The sequence below is a fragment of the Bombina bombina genome, chromosome 3 (genome assembly GCF_027579735.1).
Source record: "Bombina bombina isolate aBomBom1 chromosome 3, aBomBom1.pri, whole genome shotgun sequence".
Lineage (NCBI taxonomy): Eukaryota > Metazoa > Chordata > Amphibia > Anura > Bombinatoridae > Bombina > Bombina bombina.
In genome coordinates this window covers 370,915,329-370,938,109 of record NC_069501.1, presented here as the reverse complement: position 1 = coordinate 370,938,109, position 22,781 = coordinate 370,915,329, and the positions used below count along the sequence as shown (strand labels likewise).

At 37.4% G+C, this 22,781-nt stretch overlaps 1 protein-coding gene across 1 annotated transcript in view; it reads right to left on the bottom strand.

Annotated features, from left to right (window-relative positions):
- F5 (coagulation factor V) overlaps nt 1-21,264 on the bottom strand; it is a 423,639-nt gene extending 402,375 nt beyond the window's left edge. Inside the window, exon 1 of the mRNA XM_053706505.1 lies at nt 21,052-21,264. Within this exon, the coding sequence (XP_053562480.1) occupies nt 21,052-21,254 (203 nt within the window). The 5' untranslated portion in view covers nt 21,255-21,264. The remainder of the gene's footprint in view (nt 1-21,051) is intronic.
- Nucleotides 21,265-22,781: the final 1,517 nt, after the last annotated feature.

The following is a 22,781-nucleotide window of genomic DNA, read 5'->3' as shown; positions in this document are numbered from 1 at the left end:
TATATATATATATATATATATATATATATATATATATATATAAATAAAATATTTATTATTTGATAGCGTTTGTTTTATAATCATTGATTAGGACTAGAATTCTCTAGAAATGGCACTGCGTTGGACAATAATATTTAAAAAAATCTACTTTATTTAGAAATATAAATACTAATGAGACTTTGGAAAATAATATTGTTTGCTTTATCTCATTGCTGTCAAAGTGTGTTTGGCACAAAGCTGCTGAGTCAATAATTTGATGCACGTAGAACATGTTCTTATTGTAGAGTACATGGAAGTAGCAATACGCTGGACTAGCTCTGTTGTCATCCAAACAAAGATGTCACAAACGGGATTTTTTTTCAAGTCAGAGACTATGATTTCATCCCCTGATGATAATTATTAATTATATTATATAGTTACTTTATTCTGCTTAGATAAAAGTTTTAAACCAGTGGCGTGCACCGCTTTTCTGGCATGGGTATATAATCACAGAGGCAATCAATGGGCCCAAATTCAGATTAGTGAATTTAACCCCTTAGTGACCACAGCACGTTTCAATTTCTTACGGTTTGGGACCAGGGCTATTTTTAAATTTCTGCTGTGTTTGTGTTTAGCTGTAATTTTCCTCTTACTCATTTACTGTAACCACACATATTATATACCGGTTTTCTCACCATTAAATGAACTTTCTAATGATACCATTATTTTCATCATATCTTATAATTTACTATAATTTTTTTTATAAAATATGATGAAAAAATACACACTTTTTCTAACTTTGACCCCCAAAATCTGTTACACATCTACAACCACCAAAAAACACCCATGCTAAATAGTTTCTAAATTTTGTCCTGAGTTTAGAAATACCCAATGTTTACATGTTCTTTGCTTTTTTTGCAAATTATAGGGCAATAAATACAAATTGCACTTTGCTATTTCCAAACCATTGGGTTTTTTTTTTTCTCAAAATTAGCGGTAGTTACATTGCAACACTGATATCTGTCAGGAATGCCTGAATATCCCTTGACATGTATATACCCAAAGTATTGATCTTGGCCCATTTTGGTATATTTCATGCCGCCATTTCACTGCCAAATGCGATCAAATAAAAAAAAAAATTCACTTTTTCACAAACTTTAGGTTTCTCACTGAAATTATTTACAAACAGCTTGTGCAATTATGGCATAAATGGTTGTAAATACTTCTCTGGGATCCCCTTTGTTCAGAAATAGCAGACATATATGACTTTGGCATTGCTTTTTGGTAATTAGAAGGCTGCTAAATGCCGCGCACCACACTTGTATTATACCCAGCGGTGAAGGGGTTAATTAGGTAGCTTAATTTTAGCTTTAGTGTAGAGATCAGCCTCCCACCAATCAGCAGATAGAACCTAGGTTATTTGCTGCTTTTGAGCTTACCTAGATAAACATTTCAGTAAAGGATAAGAAGAGAAGAAAGCAAATTAAATAATAGAGATAAATTGGAAAGTTGTTTAAAATTGTATTCTCTGGGGCAGTGGTTGACAAATCTGTTTAAAAATTAGGAGCCAGTATGAAAATTTAGGAGCCAGGCATACTTTTAGGAGCCAAACAGTGGTATTTGTATATAGATATTAGGGGCGCAATCCGATATAGATCGTAGTTAGCGGCGCAAGCGAGGCAACCCCCGCCGCCCGTAGTTTCAGCTCGCAAACTCGAGCTATCCCATGTACGGCGCCGTCAGAGGCTAAAGTGCCGTAACTCTGACAAACCAGCGATGTCCAGAAATCTGCGTAAGTACAAATTTCTGGAGTCGCCAGTGACTTACGGCACTTTAGAAACTGCCGGCGCCTACAAAACCTGACTAAGTTATAAAATCACCGTACTGTCTAACACACCTCCCAAACATAGCCCGACACGTCTAACCCTCTATCCGCTATCCCCCCCTCACTATCCTAACAATAAAAAATTTATTAACCCCTAAACCGCCGCTCCCGGACACCGCCGCCAGCTATATTAAATCTATAACCCCCTAATGTGAGCCCCTACCCCACCGCCATCTACCTTACCTACCCCCTAAAGTGAGCCCCTTACACCACCACCATCTACCTTACCTACCCCCTAAAGTGAGCTCCTACCCCGCCGCCATCTATTTTAAAAATATTAACCCCTAATTTAATCCCCCTACACCGCCACCACCTATATTAAACATATTAACCCCTAATCTAATCCCCCTACATCGCCGCCACCTATATTAAGCACATTAACCCCTCATCTAATCCCCCTACACCGCCACCAGCTATATTAACTATATTAACCCTAATTATATTAGGGTTAATATAGTTAATATCGTTATTATATTCTATATATTAACTATATTAACCCTAATTATATTAGGGTTAATATAGTTAATATCGTTATTATATTATATATATTAACTATATCAACCCTAATTATATTAGGGTTAATATAATTAATATCGTTATTATATTATATATATATATTAAGTATAATAACCCTATCTAACTCTAACATCCTAACTAAATTCTTATTAAAATAAATCTAATTAATATTAATATTATTAATTAAAATATTCCTATTTAAATCTAAATACTTACCTATAAAATAAACCCTAAGATAGCTACAATGTTATTAATAATTACATTGTAGCTATTTTAGGGTTTATATTTATTTTACAGGTAACTTGGTATTTATTTTAACTAGGTACAATAGCTATTAAATAGTTAATAAATATTTAATAGCTACCTAGTTAAAATAATTACCAATTTACCTGTAAAATAAATCCTAACCTAAGTTACAAATACACCTACCCTATCAATAACGTAAATAAACTACAAATATCTAAACTAAAATACAATTAAATAAACTAAACTAAATTACAAAAAAAAACAAAACACTAAATTACAAAAAATAAAAAAAGATTACAAGATTTTTAATCTAATAAAATAATAAAGCCCCCCAAAATAAAAAAAATTCCCTACCCTATTCTAAATTAAAAAAGTTAACAGCTCTTTTACCTTACCAGCACTTAAAAGAGCCTTTTGCCGGGCATGCCCCAAAGAAAACAGCTCTTTTGCCTGTAAAAAAAACCACAATACCACCCCCCAACATTACAACCCACCACCCACATAGCCCTATTCTAAACCCACCCAAACCCCCCTTAAAAAAAAACCTAACACTACCCCCCTGAAGATCTCCCTACCTTGTCTTCACCCAGCCGGGCAGAACTCTTCATCCGATCCTGGCGATGTCTTCAATCAAGCGGCAGAGAAGTCTTCTTCCATCCGGACGATGTCTTTAATCAAGCGGCAGATAAGTCTTCTTCCATCCGGGCAATGTCTTCAAGCAAGCGGCAGAGAAGTCTTCTTCCATCTGGGCGATGTCTTCAAGCAAAGCGGCATCTTCAATCTTCTTTCTTCGCTCCTCCGCCGTGGAGCATCCATCCGGCACGACGACTGAACGAGGAATGAGGTACCTTTAAATGACGTCATCCAAGATGGTGTCCGTTGAATTTCGATTGGCTGATAGGATTCTATCAGCCAATCGGAATTAAGGTAGAAAAATCTGATTGGCTGATTGAATCAGTCAATCAGATTCAAGTTCAACCTAAATAAAGTTATTAACCCCTATCCTGCCGCTCCCCACAGCCGCGGCGACCTAAATAAAGCTATTAACCCCTATCCCGCCGCTCCCCGACACCGCCGCCACTAAATAAACTTATTAACCCCTAAACCTCTGGCCTCCCACATCATCACCACTAACTAAACCTATTAACCCCTAAACCATCAGCCCCCCACATCGCCAAAAACTAAATTAAGCTATTAACCCCTAAACCTAACAAACCCTTAACTTTAAATTAAAATTACAACATCCCTATCTTAATATAAATTAAAACGTACCTGTAGAATTAAAATAAACTAATTTCAAACTATTAATTAACCTACCCTAACTCTTACCATTATACTAAAATTAAATCAAACCACCAATTAAATAAACTAAATTACATATTAAAAAAACCTAACCCTACTAAAATTATTTAAATATACAATTAAACCTTATTAAAAGTACTAAATTACAACAACAAAACGCACTAAGTTACAAAAACAAACGCTAAACTATGAAAAATAAAAAAACAAATTATCAAAAATAAAAAATGTTTACACCTAATCTAATAGCCCTATCAAAATAAACTAGCCCCCCCAAAATAAAAAAAACCCTAGCCTACAATAACCTACCAATGACCTTAAAAGGGCCTTTTGTGGGGCATTGCCCCACAGATATCAGCTCTTTTACCTGTAAAAAAAATACAAACACCCCCCCAACAGTAAAACCCACCACCCAACCAACCCCCCCAAATAAAAATCCTAACTCTAAATGAAACCTAAGCTACCCATGAAAAGGGCATTTGTATGGGTATTGCCCTTAAAAGGGTATTTAGCTCTTTTACATTGCCCAAACCCTAATCTAAAAATAAAACCCATCCAAAAAAACCTTAAAAAAACCCAAGACTAACCCCGACGATCCACTTACAGTTCTTGAAGTCCTGCTTGAAGCATCCATCAAGCCGGCAAGAAGTCTTCATCCATGCGGCAAGAAGTCTTCATCCAGGCGGACTCTTCTATCTTCATCCAGCCGGCGAAGTCATCATCCATGCGGCAAGAAGTCTTCATCTAGGCGGCCTCTTCTATCTTCATCCAGCCGGCGCAGAGCGGGTCCATCCTGAAGCCATCCGACGCGGAGCTCCTCTTCTTGCGTTCGCCGCCGTAAATTGATGCTTAAATGCAAGGGACGTGATTCAAGATGGCGTCCTTGCATTCCTATTGGCTGATTTGAGTGTTAAATTCAAATCAGCCAATAGGAGGCGAGCTTCTGAAATCCTATTGGCTTTTCAAATCAGCCAATAGGATGAGAGCTACTGAAATTCTATTGGCTGATTTGAACAGCGGAATAGAGGTTAATACATTTTATTTAGGTTGCGGCGATGTCGGGGGTGGCAGATAAGGGGTGTTTAGACTCGGGTTTATGTTAAGTGTAAACGTAACTTGTTTTCTACCATAGAAACCAATGGGGTATATTTCATTCTCTTGCAGCATCGAACATAAGCTTTCGGTGCTTTCAGACTCCCATTGATTTCCATGGCATCCACGGCCTCAAGGGTGGCGGATTGAAAACCAGGTAAGATGCGTCGGAATAGCCGCAAGCGTACCTGTTAACTATTTGATAAATGGGGAAAAGTGTCAAATAGAGCTGAATGTGTATTCGGAACATCTGTAATGACGTAAGCATCGATCTGCGTCAGATTGAGATCATGGGATCGTATGTTAAGTCACAAATTTCAACATTTGCCGGTCTTGAGGCTTTAATAACTAGGTCTGATCCATCTCGCAACAATTACAATGCGGAATTCCAGCGAATTTTCGGTTGACACTTTGATAAATAGGACCCTCTATCTGAATCCTGAAATAATTTTTGGGGGTTTCATGTCCCTTTAAGGGTGTAACAAATTTCTCTTATAAAACACACACCACATACATTCTCATACAACACACACCACACATACAAACTCCCAAACAACACACACTCACATACAACACACACTAACATACAACACACACTCACATACAACACACACTCACATACAACACACACACTCATACAACATACACACACACTTTCATACAGCACACACTCTCATACAACACACATACTCTCATAAAACACACACCACAAACACACTCTCATACCACACACACTCCCAAACACACACATACCCTCATACAACACACACACACACCTCACACACTCATACAACACACACACTCTCATACAACACACGACACACACACACCACATACATTTATACAACATACACACACATTCTCTTACAACACACACACTCCCAAACAACACACACATACTACACATACTCTCATACAACACACACACCACACACTCTCATACAACACACACACACAACACACACTCTCATACAACACACACCACACACACTCTCAAACAACACACACATACTCTCATAAAACACACACCACACACACTCTAATACAACACACTCTAATACAACACACACCCTCTCCCAAACAACACACACTCACATACGGCACACACACACTCATACAACATACACACACATTCTCTTACAACACACAACACACACACACTCCCAAACAACACACATACCACACATACTCTCATACAACACACACACCACACACTCTCATACAACACACACACTCTCATAAAACACACACCACGCACACTCTCCCAAACACACACACTCACATACGACACACACACACTCATACAACACACAACACACACACTCCCAAACAACGCACACATACTATACATACTCTCATACAACACACACACACACCACACACTCTCATACAACACACACAGTCTCATACCACACACACTCCCAAACAACACACACACTCATACAACACACACACCACACTCTCATACATCACACACACAGACACACTCTCCTACAACACACACACAATTCCCAGTGACCCAGTAAACATGGTATTGTGGTTTTATGGCCCTTTTAATCTCTTGTCTCCTCTCTTTAGTGAAAGGCACATGATCCCTCCATTTACCCCTGCCCTAGGAACATATAGAAGTACTGCCCTCGACCTGCAAAATGCCCCACTATAAGGACCAGAGAAACATAAAGGGACCACACACTCTCTACTTGACCAACCATGATTTTTGGAGGGACTACTGGAGCATATTAATACATTTTGGGGTGGTAACACTATTCTATATACACCTGAAAAGAGGGTTTTATTACACGGGTTCAGAGAAAGGTATAATAACTACTCTATGTGTCTGGTAGGAAGGAGTTTATAACTGTCTCTTCAGTTATGCATGTTAGGAAAACAGAATATAAAATGTATGAGGCAAAGATGTTTTTGTACTCAGGACTGCTGATCATAGGCAATAGGCTGAGGAGTGTTTCTGAAATTATTTGCTGCACTGCATTTTTGCTTAATCATAAGACTATAAGACGATATGCTGATAATACAGGGCCATTAAACACCTTGCCATGAATTTGTTTTAAAATATTTTTAAAAATCAACAAACCAACTGTGTGTGAAATCTTTCTGAACAATTTAACAATTGTTTTTCAATGGTCAAACTAAACACACCATATACCTAATATGGAGAAGCCAATCTCTGTATGCTACTGGGGTAGACATGGCTACACACACACAGCCACCAAACAATATATTCCTCTCCCCATATAAAGAAAACCAACAGAAAAAGCATTATTCTATACCTAAAGCCCTCTCCAGGTTTTTGAAAACCTAAGCATATTTATGTGAAACTGCCTGTAGTACACACACACAGCGCGCATATCTACATATGCCTTTACAAACAACATCACACATGACAGTTATATGCTGCAATATTAATTACCTGTGTTTAGCACGCCTGTAATACACACAGCGCGCATATCTACATATGCCTTTACAAACTACATCACACATGACAGTTATATGCAGCAATTATAATTACCTGTGTTTAGCAGGCCTGTAATACACACAGCGCGCATATCTACATATGCCTTTTCTAACTACGTCACACATGACAGTTATATGCTGCAATAATAATTACCTGTGTTTAGCAGACCTGTAATACACACAGCGCTCATATCTACATATGCCTTTACTAACTACATCACACATGACAGTTATATGCAGCAATAATAATTACCTGTGTTTAGCAGGCCTGTAATACACACAGCGCGCATATCTACATATGCCTTTACTAACTACATCACACATGACAGTTATATGCAGCAATAATAATTACCTGTGTTTAGCAGACCTGTAATACACACAGCGCGCATATCTACATATGCCTTTACCAACTACATCACACATGACAGTTATATGCAGCAATAATAATTACCTGTGTTTAGCAGGCCTGTAATACACACAGCGCGCATATCTACATATGCCTTTACTAACTACATCACACATGACAGTTATATGCTGCAATAATAATTACCTGTGTTTAGCACGCCTGTAATACACACAGCGCGCATATCTACATATGCCTTTACTAACTACATCACACATGACAGTTATATGCTGCAATAATAATTACCTGTGTTTAGCACGCCTGTAATACACACAGCGCGCATATCTACATATGCCTTTACTAACTACATCACACATGACAGTTATATGCTGCAATAATAATTACCTGTGTTTAGCAGGCCTGTAATACACACAGCGCGCATATCTACATATGCCTTTACTAACTACATCACACATGACAGTTATATGCAGCAATAATAATTACCTGTGTTTAGCAGACCTGCAATACACACAGCGCTCATATCTACATATGCCTTTACTAACTACATCACACATGACAGTTATATGCTGCAATAATAATTACCTGTGTTTAGCAGACCTGTAATACACACAGCGCGCATATCTACATATGCCTTTACTAACTACATCACACATGACAGTTATATGCTGCAATAATAATTACCTGTGTTTAGCAGGCCTGTAATACACACAGCGCGCATATCTACATATGCCTTTACTAACTACATCACACATGACAGTTATATGCAGCAATAATAATTACCTGTGTTTAGCAGTATACAATACACTCATTTGCGGTCCTGAAACAAATCAGTTCCCTCACTGATCGCATTTTTAATTTGGCCAAAAATGAATAAAGTTGATATAAAGAGAAGGTAGCGACTAGTTCCCATCCTGGTTAAAGGGCCTGTGGTGTCAAAGCAGTCACGTGACACAGAGAGCAGCTGCTTGAATGGCTCTGTGTGTAATGCACAGCTGATATGAAGAGGTTAACCACGTTTCCGGGATATTGTATTTATTTGCTGTCGTCAGGGAGCCGCTATTACAATGGATTTCGATGGGGTATAGCGCCAAGGACGAGCACCTATAGCTCTGAACAGTGGGCTAACTAGCTAGTTTGGAAAATGTACTAAGAAAAGAGCGCCTCAAATCGGCTAGGTGTTATACAATATGTAGAGTGTGTATTTAGAAATATTTTAATTGTAAATCTAGTACTTTACACAAGAATAAAACATGCCACGGTGGGTACAGTGGTAATAAATGACAATAAAAACAATAAGATGTGGATCCACTCTTGTACAAATTGAATATTGAATATATCTATATAAAAACACCAAACAATAAAATGATGCAGAGGCAAAAATAATAGTAGCCCCAATAAAAATATGAGAAAGTTAAAATTACAAACAATGTCTGAAAGAAATCAATCCAATGTGTAGATTAAAAAATACAGTAAATCAAATGTATGGATTGCTGATATCGACTAGGAGGAGGATACCGTAAGAGATATTGTGTACCAGTGTTGGTGGTGATAATGTGAAAAAAAAAGGGAGTGAAAAATTATCCTTAGTGATTGCAAATATAAAGAAAACAGACAGTGTCAACTTGCTTATTCAAAAGTGAAAAAAATTATGTGAAAAATTGAAAAAATTACAAAGGAAAAAATGAAAAAATGCTGCTCAAAAAATGAAAAAAAAAGAACAAAGTCAGTGATCCAAAAAAAAAAAAAAGGAAAAAAGAGAACAAAGTCAGTGATTGTAATCCAACAAACAAGAACCCTAAAAAAGGCTAAATGTGAAGATCCAAATAAAGATCAAAGGTTAATAATGTGTGGAAAAGGAAACCTTATTTTCCTAGTGGTGAGAGTCCATCTGAGGTTCCTGATGGTGAGAATAAAGTCAACAGTCTTTTAGGTCAAACCCAATTAGTGGGATAGTGTTCCTGTTCCTGATGGTGAGAACCTTTGGTGGTTGGGAGAAACTCCAATCCAAAAAAAAATCTTTTCTTTCATGTAATTAGCAAGAGTCCATGAGCTAGTGACGTATGGGATATACATTCCTACCAGGAGGGGCAAAGTTTCCCAAACCTCAAAATGCCTATAAATACACCCCTCACCACACCCACAAATCAGTTTTACAAACTTTGCCTCCTATGGAGGTGGTGAAGTAAGTTTGTGCTAGATTCTACGTTGATATGCGCTCCGCAGCAGGTTGGAGCCCGGTTTTCCTCTCAGCGTGCAGTGAATGTCAGAGGGATGTGAGGAGAGTATTGCCTGTTTGAATTCAATGATCTCCTTCTACGGGGTCTATTTCATGGGTTCTCTGTTATCGGTCGTAGAGATTCATCTCTTACCTCCCTTTTCAGATCGACGATATACTCTTATATATACCATTACCTCTGCTGATTCTCGTTTCAGTACTGGTTTGGCTTTCTACAACATGTAGATGAGTGTCCTGGGGTAAGTAAGTCTTATTTTCTGTGACACTCTAAAGCTATGGTTGGGCACTTTTTTATAAAGTTCTAAATATATGTATTCAAACATTTATTTGCCTTGACTCAGGATGTTCAACATTTCCTTATTTCAGACAGTCAGTTTCATATTTGGGATAAAGTCCCTGTGGACTGTTAGGCTCGCGGGGGCTGAAAATGCTTCTTTTTATTGCGTCATTCTTGGCGCGGACTTTCTTGGCGCGAATTTTTTTTTCTATTTCCGCCATCATACGCGTCGCCGGAAGTTGCGTCATTTTTGACGTTTTTTGCGCCAAAAATGTCAGCGTTCCGGATGTGGTGTCATTTTTGACGCTAATAGCTTTTAGGCGCCAAATACTGTGGGCGTCAAATTTGTCTCCACTTTATTTAAGTCTCATTATTTGTTGCTTCTGGTTGCTAGAAGCTTGTTCACTGGCATTTTTTCCCATTCCTGAAACTGTCATTTAAGGAATTTGATCAATTTTGCTTTATATGTTGTTTTTTCTATTACATATTGCAAGATGTCCCCTGGTGCTGGAACTACCAAAGCTAAGTGTATCTGCTGTAAACTTTTGGTAGTTGTTCCTCCAGCTATTGTTTGTATTAAATGTCATGACAAACTTGTTAATGCAGAAAATATTTCCTTTAGTAAAGTACCATTACCTGTTGAGTTCCATCAACATCTAATGTTCAGAGTGTTCCTGATAACATAAGAGATTTTGTTTCTGAATCCATTAAGAAGGCTATGTCTGTTATTCCTCCTTCTGGTAAACATAAAAAGTCTTTTAAAACTTCTCTTTATACAGATGAATTTTTAAATCAACATCATCATTCTGATTCTAATGATTCTTCTGATACAGAGGATTCTGTCTCAGAGGTTGATGCTGATAAATCGTCATATTTATTTAAAAACATAATTTATGTAAGAACTTACCTGATAAATTCATTTCTTTCATATTAGCAAGAGTCCATGAGCTAGTGACGTATGGGATATACATTCCTACCAGGAGGGGCAAAGTTTCCCAAACCTTAAAATGCCTATAAATACACCCCTCACCACACCCACAAATCAGTTTAACGAATAGCCAAGAAGTGGGGTGATAAGAAAAAAGTGCGAAAGCATATAAAATAAGGAATTGGAATAATTGTGCTTTATACAAAAAAATCATAACCACCACAAAAAGGGTGGGCCTCATGGACTCTTGCTAATATGAAAGAAATGAATTTATCAGGTAAGTTCTTACATAAATTATGTTTTCTTTCATGTAATTAGCAAGAGTCCATGAGCTAGTGACGTATGGGATAATGACTACCCAAGATGTGGATCTTTCCACGCAAGAGTCACTAGAGAGGGAGGGATAAAATAAAGACAGCCAATTCCTGCTGAAAATAATCCACACCCAAAATAAAGTTTAATGAAAACATAAGCAGAAGATTCAAACTGAAAAAAATTTTGCGCCAAAAAAGTCAGCGCCAAGAATGACGCAATAAAATGAAGCATTTTCAGCCCCCGCGAGCCTAACAGCCCACAGGGAAAAAGTCAAATTTTTTAAGGTAAGAAAAAATGATTGATTCAAATGCATTATCCCAAATATGAAACTGACTGTCTGAAAATAAGGAATGTTGAACATCCTGAGTCAAGGCAAATAAATGTTTGAATACATATATTTAGAACTTTATAAAAAAGTGCTCAACCATAGCTTAGAGTGTCACAGAAAAAAAGACTTACTTACCCCAGGACACTCATCTACATGTTTGTAGAAAGCCAAACCAGTACTGAAACAAAAATCAGCAGAGGTAATGGTATATATATAAGAGTATATCGTCGATCTGAAAAGGGAGGTAAGAGATGAATCTCTACGACCGATAACAGAGAACCTATGAAATAGACCCCGTAGAAGGAGATCATTGCATTCAAATAGGCAATACTCTCCTCACATCCCTCTGACATTCACTGCAAGCTGAGAGGAAAACCGGGCTCCAACCTGCTGCGGAGCGCATATCAATGTAGAATCTAGCACAAACTTACTTCACCACCTCCATAGGAGGCAAAGTTTGTAAAACTGATTTGTGGGTGTGGTGAGGGGTGTATTTATAGGCATTTTAAGGTTTGGGAAACTTTGCCCCTCCTGGTAGGAATGTATATCCCATACGTCACTAGCTCATGGACTCTTGCTAATTACATGAAAGAAATGGAATTTATCCGTTCTTTACTTAAAGAAGTCCTAATTGCATTAGAAATTGAGGATTCTGGTCCTCTTGATACTAAATCTAAACGTTTAGACAAGGTCTTTAGATCTCCTGTGGTTATTCCAGAAGTTTTTCCTGTTCCTGGTGCTATTTCTGAAGTAATTTCCAGAGAATGGAATAATTTGGGTAATTCATTTACTCCTTCTAAACGTTTTAAGCAATTATATCCTGTACCGTCCGACAGATTAGAGTTTTTGGACAAAATCCCTAAAGTTGATGGGGCTATTTCTACCCTTGCTAAACGTACTACTATTCCTACGGCTGATGGTACTTCCTTTAAGGATCCTTTAGATAGGAAAATTGAATCCTTTCTAAGAAAAGCTTATCTGTGTTCAGGTAATCTTCTTAGACCTGCTATATCATTGGCTGATGTTGCTGCAGCTTCAACTTTTTGGTTGGAAACTTTAGCGCAACAAGTAACAGATCATGATTCTCATAATATTATTATTCTTCTTCAACATGCTAATAATTTTATCTGTGATGCCATTTTTGATATTATCAGAGTTGATGTCAGGTTTATGTCTCTAGCTATTTTAGCTAGAAGAGCTTTATGGCTTAAAACTTGGAATGCTGATATGTCTTCTAAATCAACTCTACTTTCCCTTTCTTTCCAGGGTAATAAATTATTTGGTTCTCAGTTGGATTCTATTATCTCAACTGTTACTGGTGGAAAAGGAACTTTTTTACCACAGGATAAAAAATCTAAAGGTAAAAACAGGGCTAATAATCGTTTTCGTTCCTTTCGTTTCAACAAAGAACAAAAGCCTGATCCTTCATCCTCAGGAGCAGTTTCATTTTGGAAACCATCTCCAGTCTGGAATAAATCCAAGCCTTCTAGAAAAGCAAAGCCAGCTTCTAAGTCCACATGAAGGTGCGGCCCTCATTCCAGCTCAGCTGGTAGGGGGCAGATTACGTTTTTTCAAAGAAATTTGGATCAATTCTGTTCACAATCTTTGGATTCAGAACATTGTTTCAGAAGGGTACAGAATTGGTTTCAAGATAAGACCTCCTGCAAAGAGATTTTTTCTTTCCCGTGTCCCAGTAAACCCAGTGAAAGCTCAAGCATTTCTGAAATGTGTTTCAGATCTAGAGTTGGCTGGAGTAATTATGCCAGTTCCAGTTTTGGAACAGGGGCTGGGGTTTTATTCGAATCTCTTCATTGTACCCAAGAAGGAGAATTCCTTCAGACCAGTTCTGGATCTAAAAATATTGAATCGTTATGTAAGGATACCAACATTCAAAATGCTAACTGTAAGGACTATATTGCCTTTTGTTCAGCAAGGGCATTATATGTCTACAATAGATTTACAGGATGCATATCTGCATATTCCGATTCATCCAGCTCACTATCAGTTCCTGAGATTCTCTTTCCTGGACAAGCATTACCAGTTTGTGGCTCTGCCGTTTGGCCTAGCTACAGCTCCAAGAATTTTTACAAAGGTTCTCGGTGCCCTTCTGTCTGTAATCAGAGAACAGGGTATTGTGGTATTTCCTTATTTGGACGATATCTTTGTACTTGCTCAGTCTTCACATTTAGCAGAATCTCATACGAATCGACTTGTGTTGTTTCTTCAAGATCATGGTTGGAGGATCAATTCACTAAAAAGTTAATTGATTCCTCAGACAAGGGTAACCTTTTTAGGGTTCCAGATAGATTCAGTGTCTATGACTCTATCTTTGACAGACAAGAGACGTCTAAAATTGATTTCAGCTTGTCGAAACCTTCAGTCACAATCATTCCCTTCGGTAGCCTTATGCATGGAAATTCTAGGTCTTATGACTGCTGCATCGGACGCGATCCCCTTTGCTCGTTTTCACATGCGACCTCTTCAGCTCTGTATGCTGAACCAATGGTGCAGGGATTACACAAAGATATCTCAATTAATATCTTTAAAACCGATTGTCCGACATTCTCTGACGTGGTGGACAGATCACCATCGTTTAATTCAGGGGGCTTCTTTTGTTCTTCCGACCTGGACTATAATCTCAACAGATGCAAGTCTTACAGGTTGGGGAGCTGTGTTGGGGGTCTCTGACGGCACAAGGGGTTTGGGAATCTCAGGAGGTGAGATTACCGATCAATATTTTGGAACTCCGTGCAATTTTCAGAGCTCTTCAGTCTTGGCCTCTTCTGAAGAGAGAGTCGTTCATTTGTTTTCAGACAGACAATGTCACAACTGTGGCATACATCAATCATCAAGGAGGGACTCACAGTCCTCTGGCTATGAAAGAAGTATCTCGAATTCTGGTTTGGGCGGAATCCAGCTCCTGTCTAATCTCTGCGGTTCATATCCCAGGTATAGACAATTGGGAAGCGGATTATCTCAGTCGCCAAACGTTGCATCCGGGCGAATGGTCTCTTCACCCAGAGGTATTTCTTCAGATTGTTCAAATGTGGGAACTCCCAGAAATAGATCTGATGGCTTCTCATCTAAACAAGAAACTTCCCAGGTATCTATCCAGATCCCGGGATCCTCAGGCGGAGGCAGTGAATGCATTATCACTTCCTTGGAAGTATCATCCTGCCTATATCTTTCCGCCTCTAGTTCTTCTTCCAAGAGTAATCTCCAAGATTCTGAAGGAATGCTCGTTTGTTCTGCTGGTAGCTCCAGCATGGCCTCACAGGTTTTGGTATGCGGATCTTGTCCGGATGGCCTCTTGCCAGCCGTGGACTCTTCCGTTAAGACCAGACCTTCTGTCACAAGGTCCTTTCTTCCATCAGGATCTCATATCCTTAAATTTAAAGGTATGGAGATTGAACGCTTGATTCTTGGTCAAAGAGGTTTCTCTGACTCTGTGATTAATACTATGTTACAGGCTCGTAAATCTGTATCTAGAGAGATATATTATAGAGTCTGGAAGACTTATATTTCTTGGTGTCTTTCTCATCATTTTTCCTGGCATTCTTTTAGAATTCTGAGAATTTTACAGTTTCTTCAGGATGGTTTAGATAAAGGTTTGTCCGCAAGTTCCTTGAAAGGACAAATCTCTGCTCTTTCTGTTCTTTTTCACAGAAAGATTGCTAATCTTCCTGATATTCATTGTTTTGTACAAGCTTTGGTTCGTATAAAACCTGTCATTAAGTCAATTTCTCCTCCTTGGAGTTTGAATTTGGTTCTGAGGGCTCTTCAAGCTCCTCCTTTTTAACCCATGCATTCATTGGACATTAAATTACTTTCTTGGAAAGTTTTGTTCCTTTTGGCCATCTCTTCTGCCAGAAGAGTCTCTGAATTATCTGCTCTTTCTTGTGAGTCTCCTTTTCTGATTTTTCATCAGGATAAGGCGGTGTTGCGAACTTCTTTTGAATTTTTACCTAAGGTTCTGAATTCCAACAACATTAGTAGAGAAATTGTGGTTCCTTCATTATGTCCTAATCCTAAGAATTCTAAGAAGAAATCGTTGCATTCTTTGGATGTTGTTAGAGCTTTGAAATATTATGTTGAGGCTACTAAGTCTTTCCGTAAGACTTCTAGTCTATTTGTCATCTTTTCCGGTTCTAGGAAAGGTCAGAAAGCTTCCGCCATTTCTTTGGCATCTTGGTTGAAATCCTTAATTCACCATGCTTATGTCAAGTCGGGTAAAACTCCGCCTCAAAGGATTAAAGCTCATTCTACTAGGTCAGTTTCTACTTCCTGGGCGTTTAGGAATGAGGCTTCGGTTGATCAGATTTGCAAAGCAGCAACTTGGTCCTCTTTGCATACTTTTACTAAATTCTACCATTTTGATGTGTTTTTTTCTTCTGAAGCAGTTTTTGGTAGAAAAGTACTTCAGGCAGCGGTTTCAGTTTGAATCTTCTGCTTATGTTTTCATTAAACTTTATTTTGGGTGTGAATTATTTTCAGCAGGAATTGGCTGTCTTTATTTTATCAATAGTGCAGATGGTACTAAAAACTTATATAAAATCAGAATAGTGCTGTCTTGAGAAAGGCCTAGAGGAGGCCGAAACGCGTTGACCACAGCTGGTAAGCACTATTCTGATTTTATATAAGTTTTTAGTACCATCTACACTATTGTTGTTTTTATTTGCCTTTAGGTTTAATTTATGATTTAATTAGAAAACATTTTTGGATTGGAGTTTCTCCCAACCACCAAAGGTTCTCATCATCAGGAACAGGAACACTAGCCCACTAATTGGGTTTGACCTAAAAGACCGTTGACTTTATTCTCACCATCAGGAACCTCAGACGGACTCTCACCACTAGGAAAATAAGGTTTCCTTTTCCACACATTATTAACCTTTGACCTTTATTTGGATTGTCACATTTAGCCTTTTTTAGGGTTCTTGTTTGTTGGATTACAATCACTGACTTTGTTCTCTTTTTTCCTTTTTTTTTTTTTTGGATCACTGACCTTGTTCTCTTTTTTTTCCTTTTTGAGCAGCATTTTTTTCATTTTTTTCCTTTGTAATTTTTTCAATTTTTCACATCATTTTTTCACTTTTGAATAAGCAAGTTGACACTGTCTGTTTTATTTATATTTACAATCACTAAGGATAATTTTTCACTCCCTTTTTTATACACATTATCACCACCAACACTGGTACACAATATCTCTTACGGTATCCTCCTCCTAGTCGATATCAGCAATCCATACATTTGACTTACTGTATTTTTTAATCTACACATTGGATTGATTTCTTTCAGACATTGTTTGGAATTTTAACTTTCTCATATTTTTATTGGGGCTACTATTATTATTGCCTCTGCATCATTTTATTATTTGGTGTTTTTATATAGATATATTCAATTTGTACAAGAGTGGATCCACATCTTATTGTTTTTATTGTCATTTATTATCACTGTACCCACCGTGACATGTTTTATTCTTGTGTAAAGTACTAGATTTACAATTAAAATATTTCTAAATACACACTCTACATATTGTATAACACCTAGCCGATTTGAGGCGCTCTGAACATAGCCGCTATTACAATGCGGGAGACTCTGTGAACTTTGGGATGTCTGTAATGCCTTGATATCATGGAGACGTTACTTTATATTATAATTTAAATGAAAATAAAACAAAAAGTAATAATGTATTTTACAAAACCCTCCAAAAAATAACATGTTTCAAGGAATTCCAAGATACATTTAACATCCTGTTACCATGTTATGCTTAAAGGAACATTAAAGGGACAGTAAAGTCATTATTAGACATTCATTTTAGTTTAGACAGAGTATACAATTTGAAACAATTTTCCAATTACTTCTATTATGTAATTTTCTTCCTTCTCTTGTTCTCCATTGCTGAAAGGTGTATCTAGGAAAGCTCAGGAGCAGCAAAGAACCTAGCATACATATACCGATTATCATTGGCTCACCCATGTGTTCAGTTATAAACCAATAGTGCATTGCTGCTCCTTCAACAAATGATACCAAGAGAATGAAGCAATTTTTTTTTTTAAACTCATGTCCCTTTAAATGTAAAATGACCCATAAAACAGTCAAGTTTAGTAGTAATAAGTAGTAAAATGTTTCCAATATACTTTCATTATGTACTTTGCCCACTTTTCCTGTAATTTACCTCCTAAAATAGTAATTTTACTACTTCATAGAGGGACTGGAGTGCTTCCTGATGATGTCATAACCCTGCACTGCAACATTCTACGCAGCAATTGATTGTGCAGGCACTTATATCTGCCCCTAATTAATCTTTCACATACAAAACTTTAGAGTTTAAATTCTTTTACATTATTTTCCATGTATATATTTTGTTATGCAGTGCTTATTCTAGTAAAGATATGTAAAAATTACATAAATAATGTAACTATATGCAGCTTATCTCTACCTATTGCCCTTGGCCCGTGATTTATATCTGCAACCCATGTGTGTGTAAATGCAACCAATGAATATGTTTTTCTGTTTGTGTGTTTGTGTTATCTTACTGAAGAAATTCTCATGTGAAGCTTATTTCCATGGAAGTGTATACTTTTTTGCATTTAATATAGTTTCAACAATTTGCTTAAAGGAACATGAAAACCAAAATGTTTATTTTATTATTCAGATAGAGAATACAATTTTAAAAAGCTTCTAATTTACTTCTATTATCAAATTGGCTTCATTATCTTCTTATTCTTTGTTAAAGATATATCTAGATAGTCTGAAGCACTACATTATAGAAAATAGTGCTGCCATCTAGTGCTCTTGCTAATGTATAACATTGTTGCAAAACTGCTGCGAAATAGTACTGCAGAACAAGGCGCTAGCGACACACTTACAACATTATCCGATTGGGTATGCTTCCTGTCTCTCACGGACACACGGACAAATTAGATAATGCAATAATAGCCAAGGGCAAATACGCTCCAGAATGCTCTCTTCTAATCAGAGCCTCGGGCACCGCAACCACCTCTGGGAACCTAACCATGGGTCCCATCCCCCACTACATGCTTTTGCAGGTTTTCGGACAGAATGCGTGTGCGACGGATAACAGTCTGGTCTGTCTGAGAACCTGTAAAAGCATGTTGTGGGGGGATGGGACCCATGGTTAGGTTCCTAGAGGCGGCTGCAGCCCCCGAGGCTCTGATTAGAACAGAGTGCTCTGGAGCGCATCCGCCCTTGACAGTTATTGCATTATCTGATTGGTCTGTGTGTCTGTGAGAGACAGGAAGCACAACCAATCGGATAATGTTGCAAGTGTGTCGCTAGCGCCTAGTCTGCAGACACGTGCACACCCCTGAACTTACTTTTCTGCTTTTAAACAAAGCATAACAAGAAAATGAAGAAAATGTAATAATAGAAATAAATTGGAAAGTTATTTAAAATTGAAGGATCTATCTGAATCATAAAAGAAGAACAACAATACTTTTGGTGCAAGTGCTGGTTCTTGGAGGATTATATATGAAACACAAAAAATGGCTGTATTCTCAAACAAGGTTGGGAACAAACCTCCTGCCCAAGACGCTCATCAGCACTCACAGGCAACTGAAATTGCCCTCAGTGCCTTAGGCCGTTAGCCCAAACAAGCCTGGGTGTTAATTCCATACAAATATAAACAAAACACACCGAGAATCTGGCACACACTTGCACAGGACTAGATAAAAAGCAAAATGGAAGAGTCAGTATGTGGCCAAATGGTAATAGGCATGGGACTATATCAAAGTCTCTTCCTCCCTGCGTTCCTATCCTGTTTCCATACATGTTAACCAAACAGAGATCCAACCAAGGGTGATACGGGCCTTTGTAATTTTCCTAGACACAAACAAAACACAAAAATGGACTGCAGTCTGTAACTGGATTGGGTAAACATCACATTTCTGAGAAAACTCACAGCATTGGGTGCTCACCAGCACTCACAGACAGATACATTTGCCCCCAGTTAACCCCAGTTTTTCTTATGAGCTTTGCACCCAAGCTTGCTTGGGTTTAACTCATTGGATCTCCCATTCCTCAGAAACAGGAGAAAGGGGAGATTGTTTCCCAAAAATAATACCATGTATAGAGTTTTTGTGTGTGTAAATATATGTAAAGGCCAATGAGTGTGGATTCTCTGGGTTATTTTAAATGGAGATGAAACCCAAAAATTTCCTTTCATGATTCAGATAGAGAATACAATTTTAAACAACATTTAAAATTTCTCCTATTATCTTATTTTCTTCATTATTTATGTATCCTTTGTTGAATAAACAGCAATGCACATGAGTGAGCCAATCACACAAGGCATCTATGTACAACCACCTATCAGCAGCTCATGAGCCTTTTTTAGATATGCTTCTCAACAAAGGATATCATGTGAATGAGGCAAATTAGATAATAGAAGTACATTGGAAAATTGTTTAAAATTGCTTGCCCTTTCTAAATCATGAAAAAAGTGGGTCTCATGTCCCTTTAACATGTTCTTGTTATCCTGGTATAGTTGCAGTGTTAAAGGTGAAAGTGCTTTGTTGTGTGTGTTGAATCAACACTGGATTACAGTACACATTATATTTTACTTTACATAAATACAGCTTTAGCTTGCTCAATGCAAACTAAACTAAAACAATGGGAATTAAGGTAACATCACAGCATTTCCTTCGGTTTACAAGTAATCCGACCACTGTTAGCTACATCCTCAGGCTGCCCCTTTAGGCAGAGATTTGGATTAGAGTGATTAACTGAGAGAGAATAAGAAAGGAAAACACAAATAAAACAAAGAGAATGAAAGATTAGATTATGATACAAGTTTGAGGTAAGCAAACTATAAAACAGTTTTTTTTTTTTTTAAAGTTATTAAAAAGTAAAAGTTTAAGCACCAAATAAAAATTTCACACAGCCTGATCAGCATCCTGCTGTGTGCAGTAGCACTGCCAGGAACTGCTTCATTAATCCCTTCACTTTTGTCAAAGAAAGTCTTAAAAAAAACGCAACCATTATAATAGTAAATCAATGAGAAAATACAGAGTTTCTATATCTGAGAGATACCACATATATGGGTTACAGGCAGGGACCAGTGCATTAAGCAGTCTTATAAAACGCTCATTTTACCTGTAGTTATTGTGGCTTCTGTAATTCCAGTTAGCGATTACTGCAGCTACATAATGTTCCCTCACAGCTGCAGTGACCTGGTTTACAGCACCCAGCAGGAGAAGCAGCAGCCAAGGAACAGAACTTGCTTGGTCCATAGTGACAGTGCTGCAGTCACCCCTCAGAAACACAATCCTATCTGCCAGCAGAGACTGCACTCTCATCAGCAGGGGCGACCTCTTGGCCAAGGCATTGACTCCACGACTGGGAACCGCCCACGTCCCTTTAGGCAAGTGGGGAAACTGTCCCCATGTTTTATTACAGTAAACATCCTGACGTGTGCTATAGCTAGGCTGCTCCAAAATATCAACTTACAAAACTAACTTGCGTCATGTATATTTTATATAATAATACTTTTATATGGGATTCATTACTCATAGTGCAATTTCCAGTTAAAGATGGGTTTGCTTAAAGTTCATTGCTGAAAAAATAATAATCAGAAAATAAATAAAGGTTTTGCAATATTCTGTTCTTTATACGTTTCTTACATCCACAGATTCCTTTATTCTGTTTTTTTTTTAATAAATAGAAGTGCTAAGTTATAGTTGGATAGTATAAATTAGTATGTTATTTGAATGATTATATGTAGCCATCAGTGTTACACTCATTTTGTCAAAAGCAACAGAGAACTGTTTCTTATTGGGGTTTTTTTTTTTTTTTTTTTTTAAAAAAGAAAAAGAAAAACAATCTTCAATAAAACATATTGTCAATTTATTATAAAACACCTGCTGCTCAATTCAACATAACTTAACGATATGAATGGTTTCAAAAGTCTGCCATACTCTCTAAAGGGATGTACTAAAAGGAATGACAAGGGTGAATGACAAAATGGAATGCCCATAGACTTTAATGGGATTACATTTAAAAGTGCTATAGAAACTAAACTATGATACATATCAACTAGATATTTACCAGATATGTTCCCCAGGTACAGTAGCATATTCTGAAAGTGAGATTACTTCAGATTATAGCTGCTTTCTATGGAATGACAAGGGTGAATGACAAAATGGAATGCCCATAGACTTTAATGGGATGTAAAATTAAAAGTGTTGAAGCAACAAAACTATGATACATATCAACTAGAAATTTACTAGATACGTTCCCCATGTACAGTAGCATATTCTGAAAGTGAGATTACATCAGATTATAGCTGCTTTCTATGGAATGACAAGGGTGAATGACATAATGGAATGCCCATAGACTATAATGGTATTACATTTAAATGTGCTATAGAAACTAAACTATGATATATATCAACTAGATATTTACCAGATATGTTCCCCAGGTACAGTAGCATATTCTGAAAGTGAGATTACTTCAGATTATAGCTGCTTTCTATGGAATGACAAGGGTGAATGACATAATGGAATGCCCATAGACTATAATGGGATTAAATTCAAAAGTGCTATAGAAACTAAACTATGATACATATCAACTAGATATTTACCAGATATGTTCCCCAGGTACAGTAGCATACTCTGAAAGTGAGATTACTTCAGATTATAGCTGCTTTCTATGGAATGACAAGGGTGAATGACATAATGGAATGCCCATAGACTATAATGGTATTACATGTAAAAGTGCTATAGAAACTAAACTATGATACATATCAAATAGATATTTACCAGATATGTTCCCCAGGTACAGTAGCATACTCTGAAAGTGAGATTACTTCAGATTATAGTTGCTTT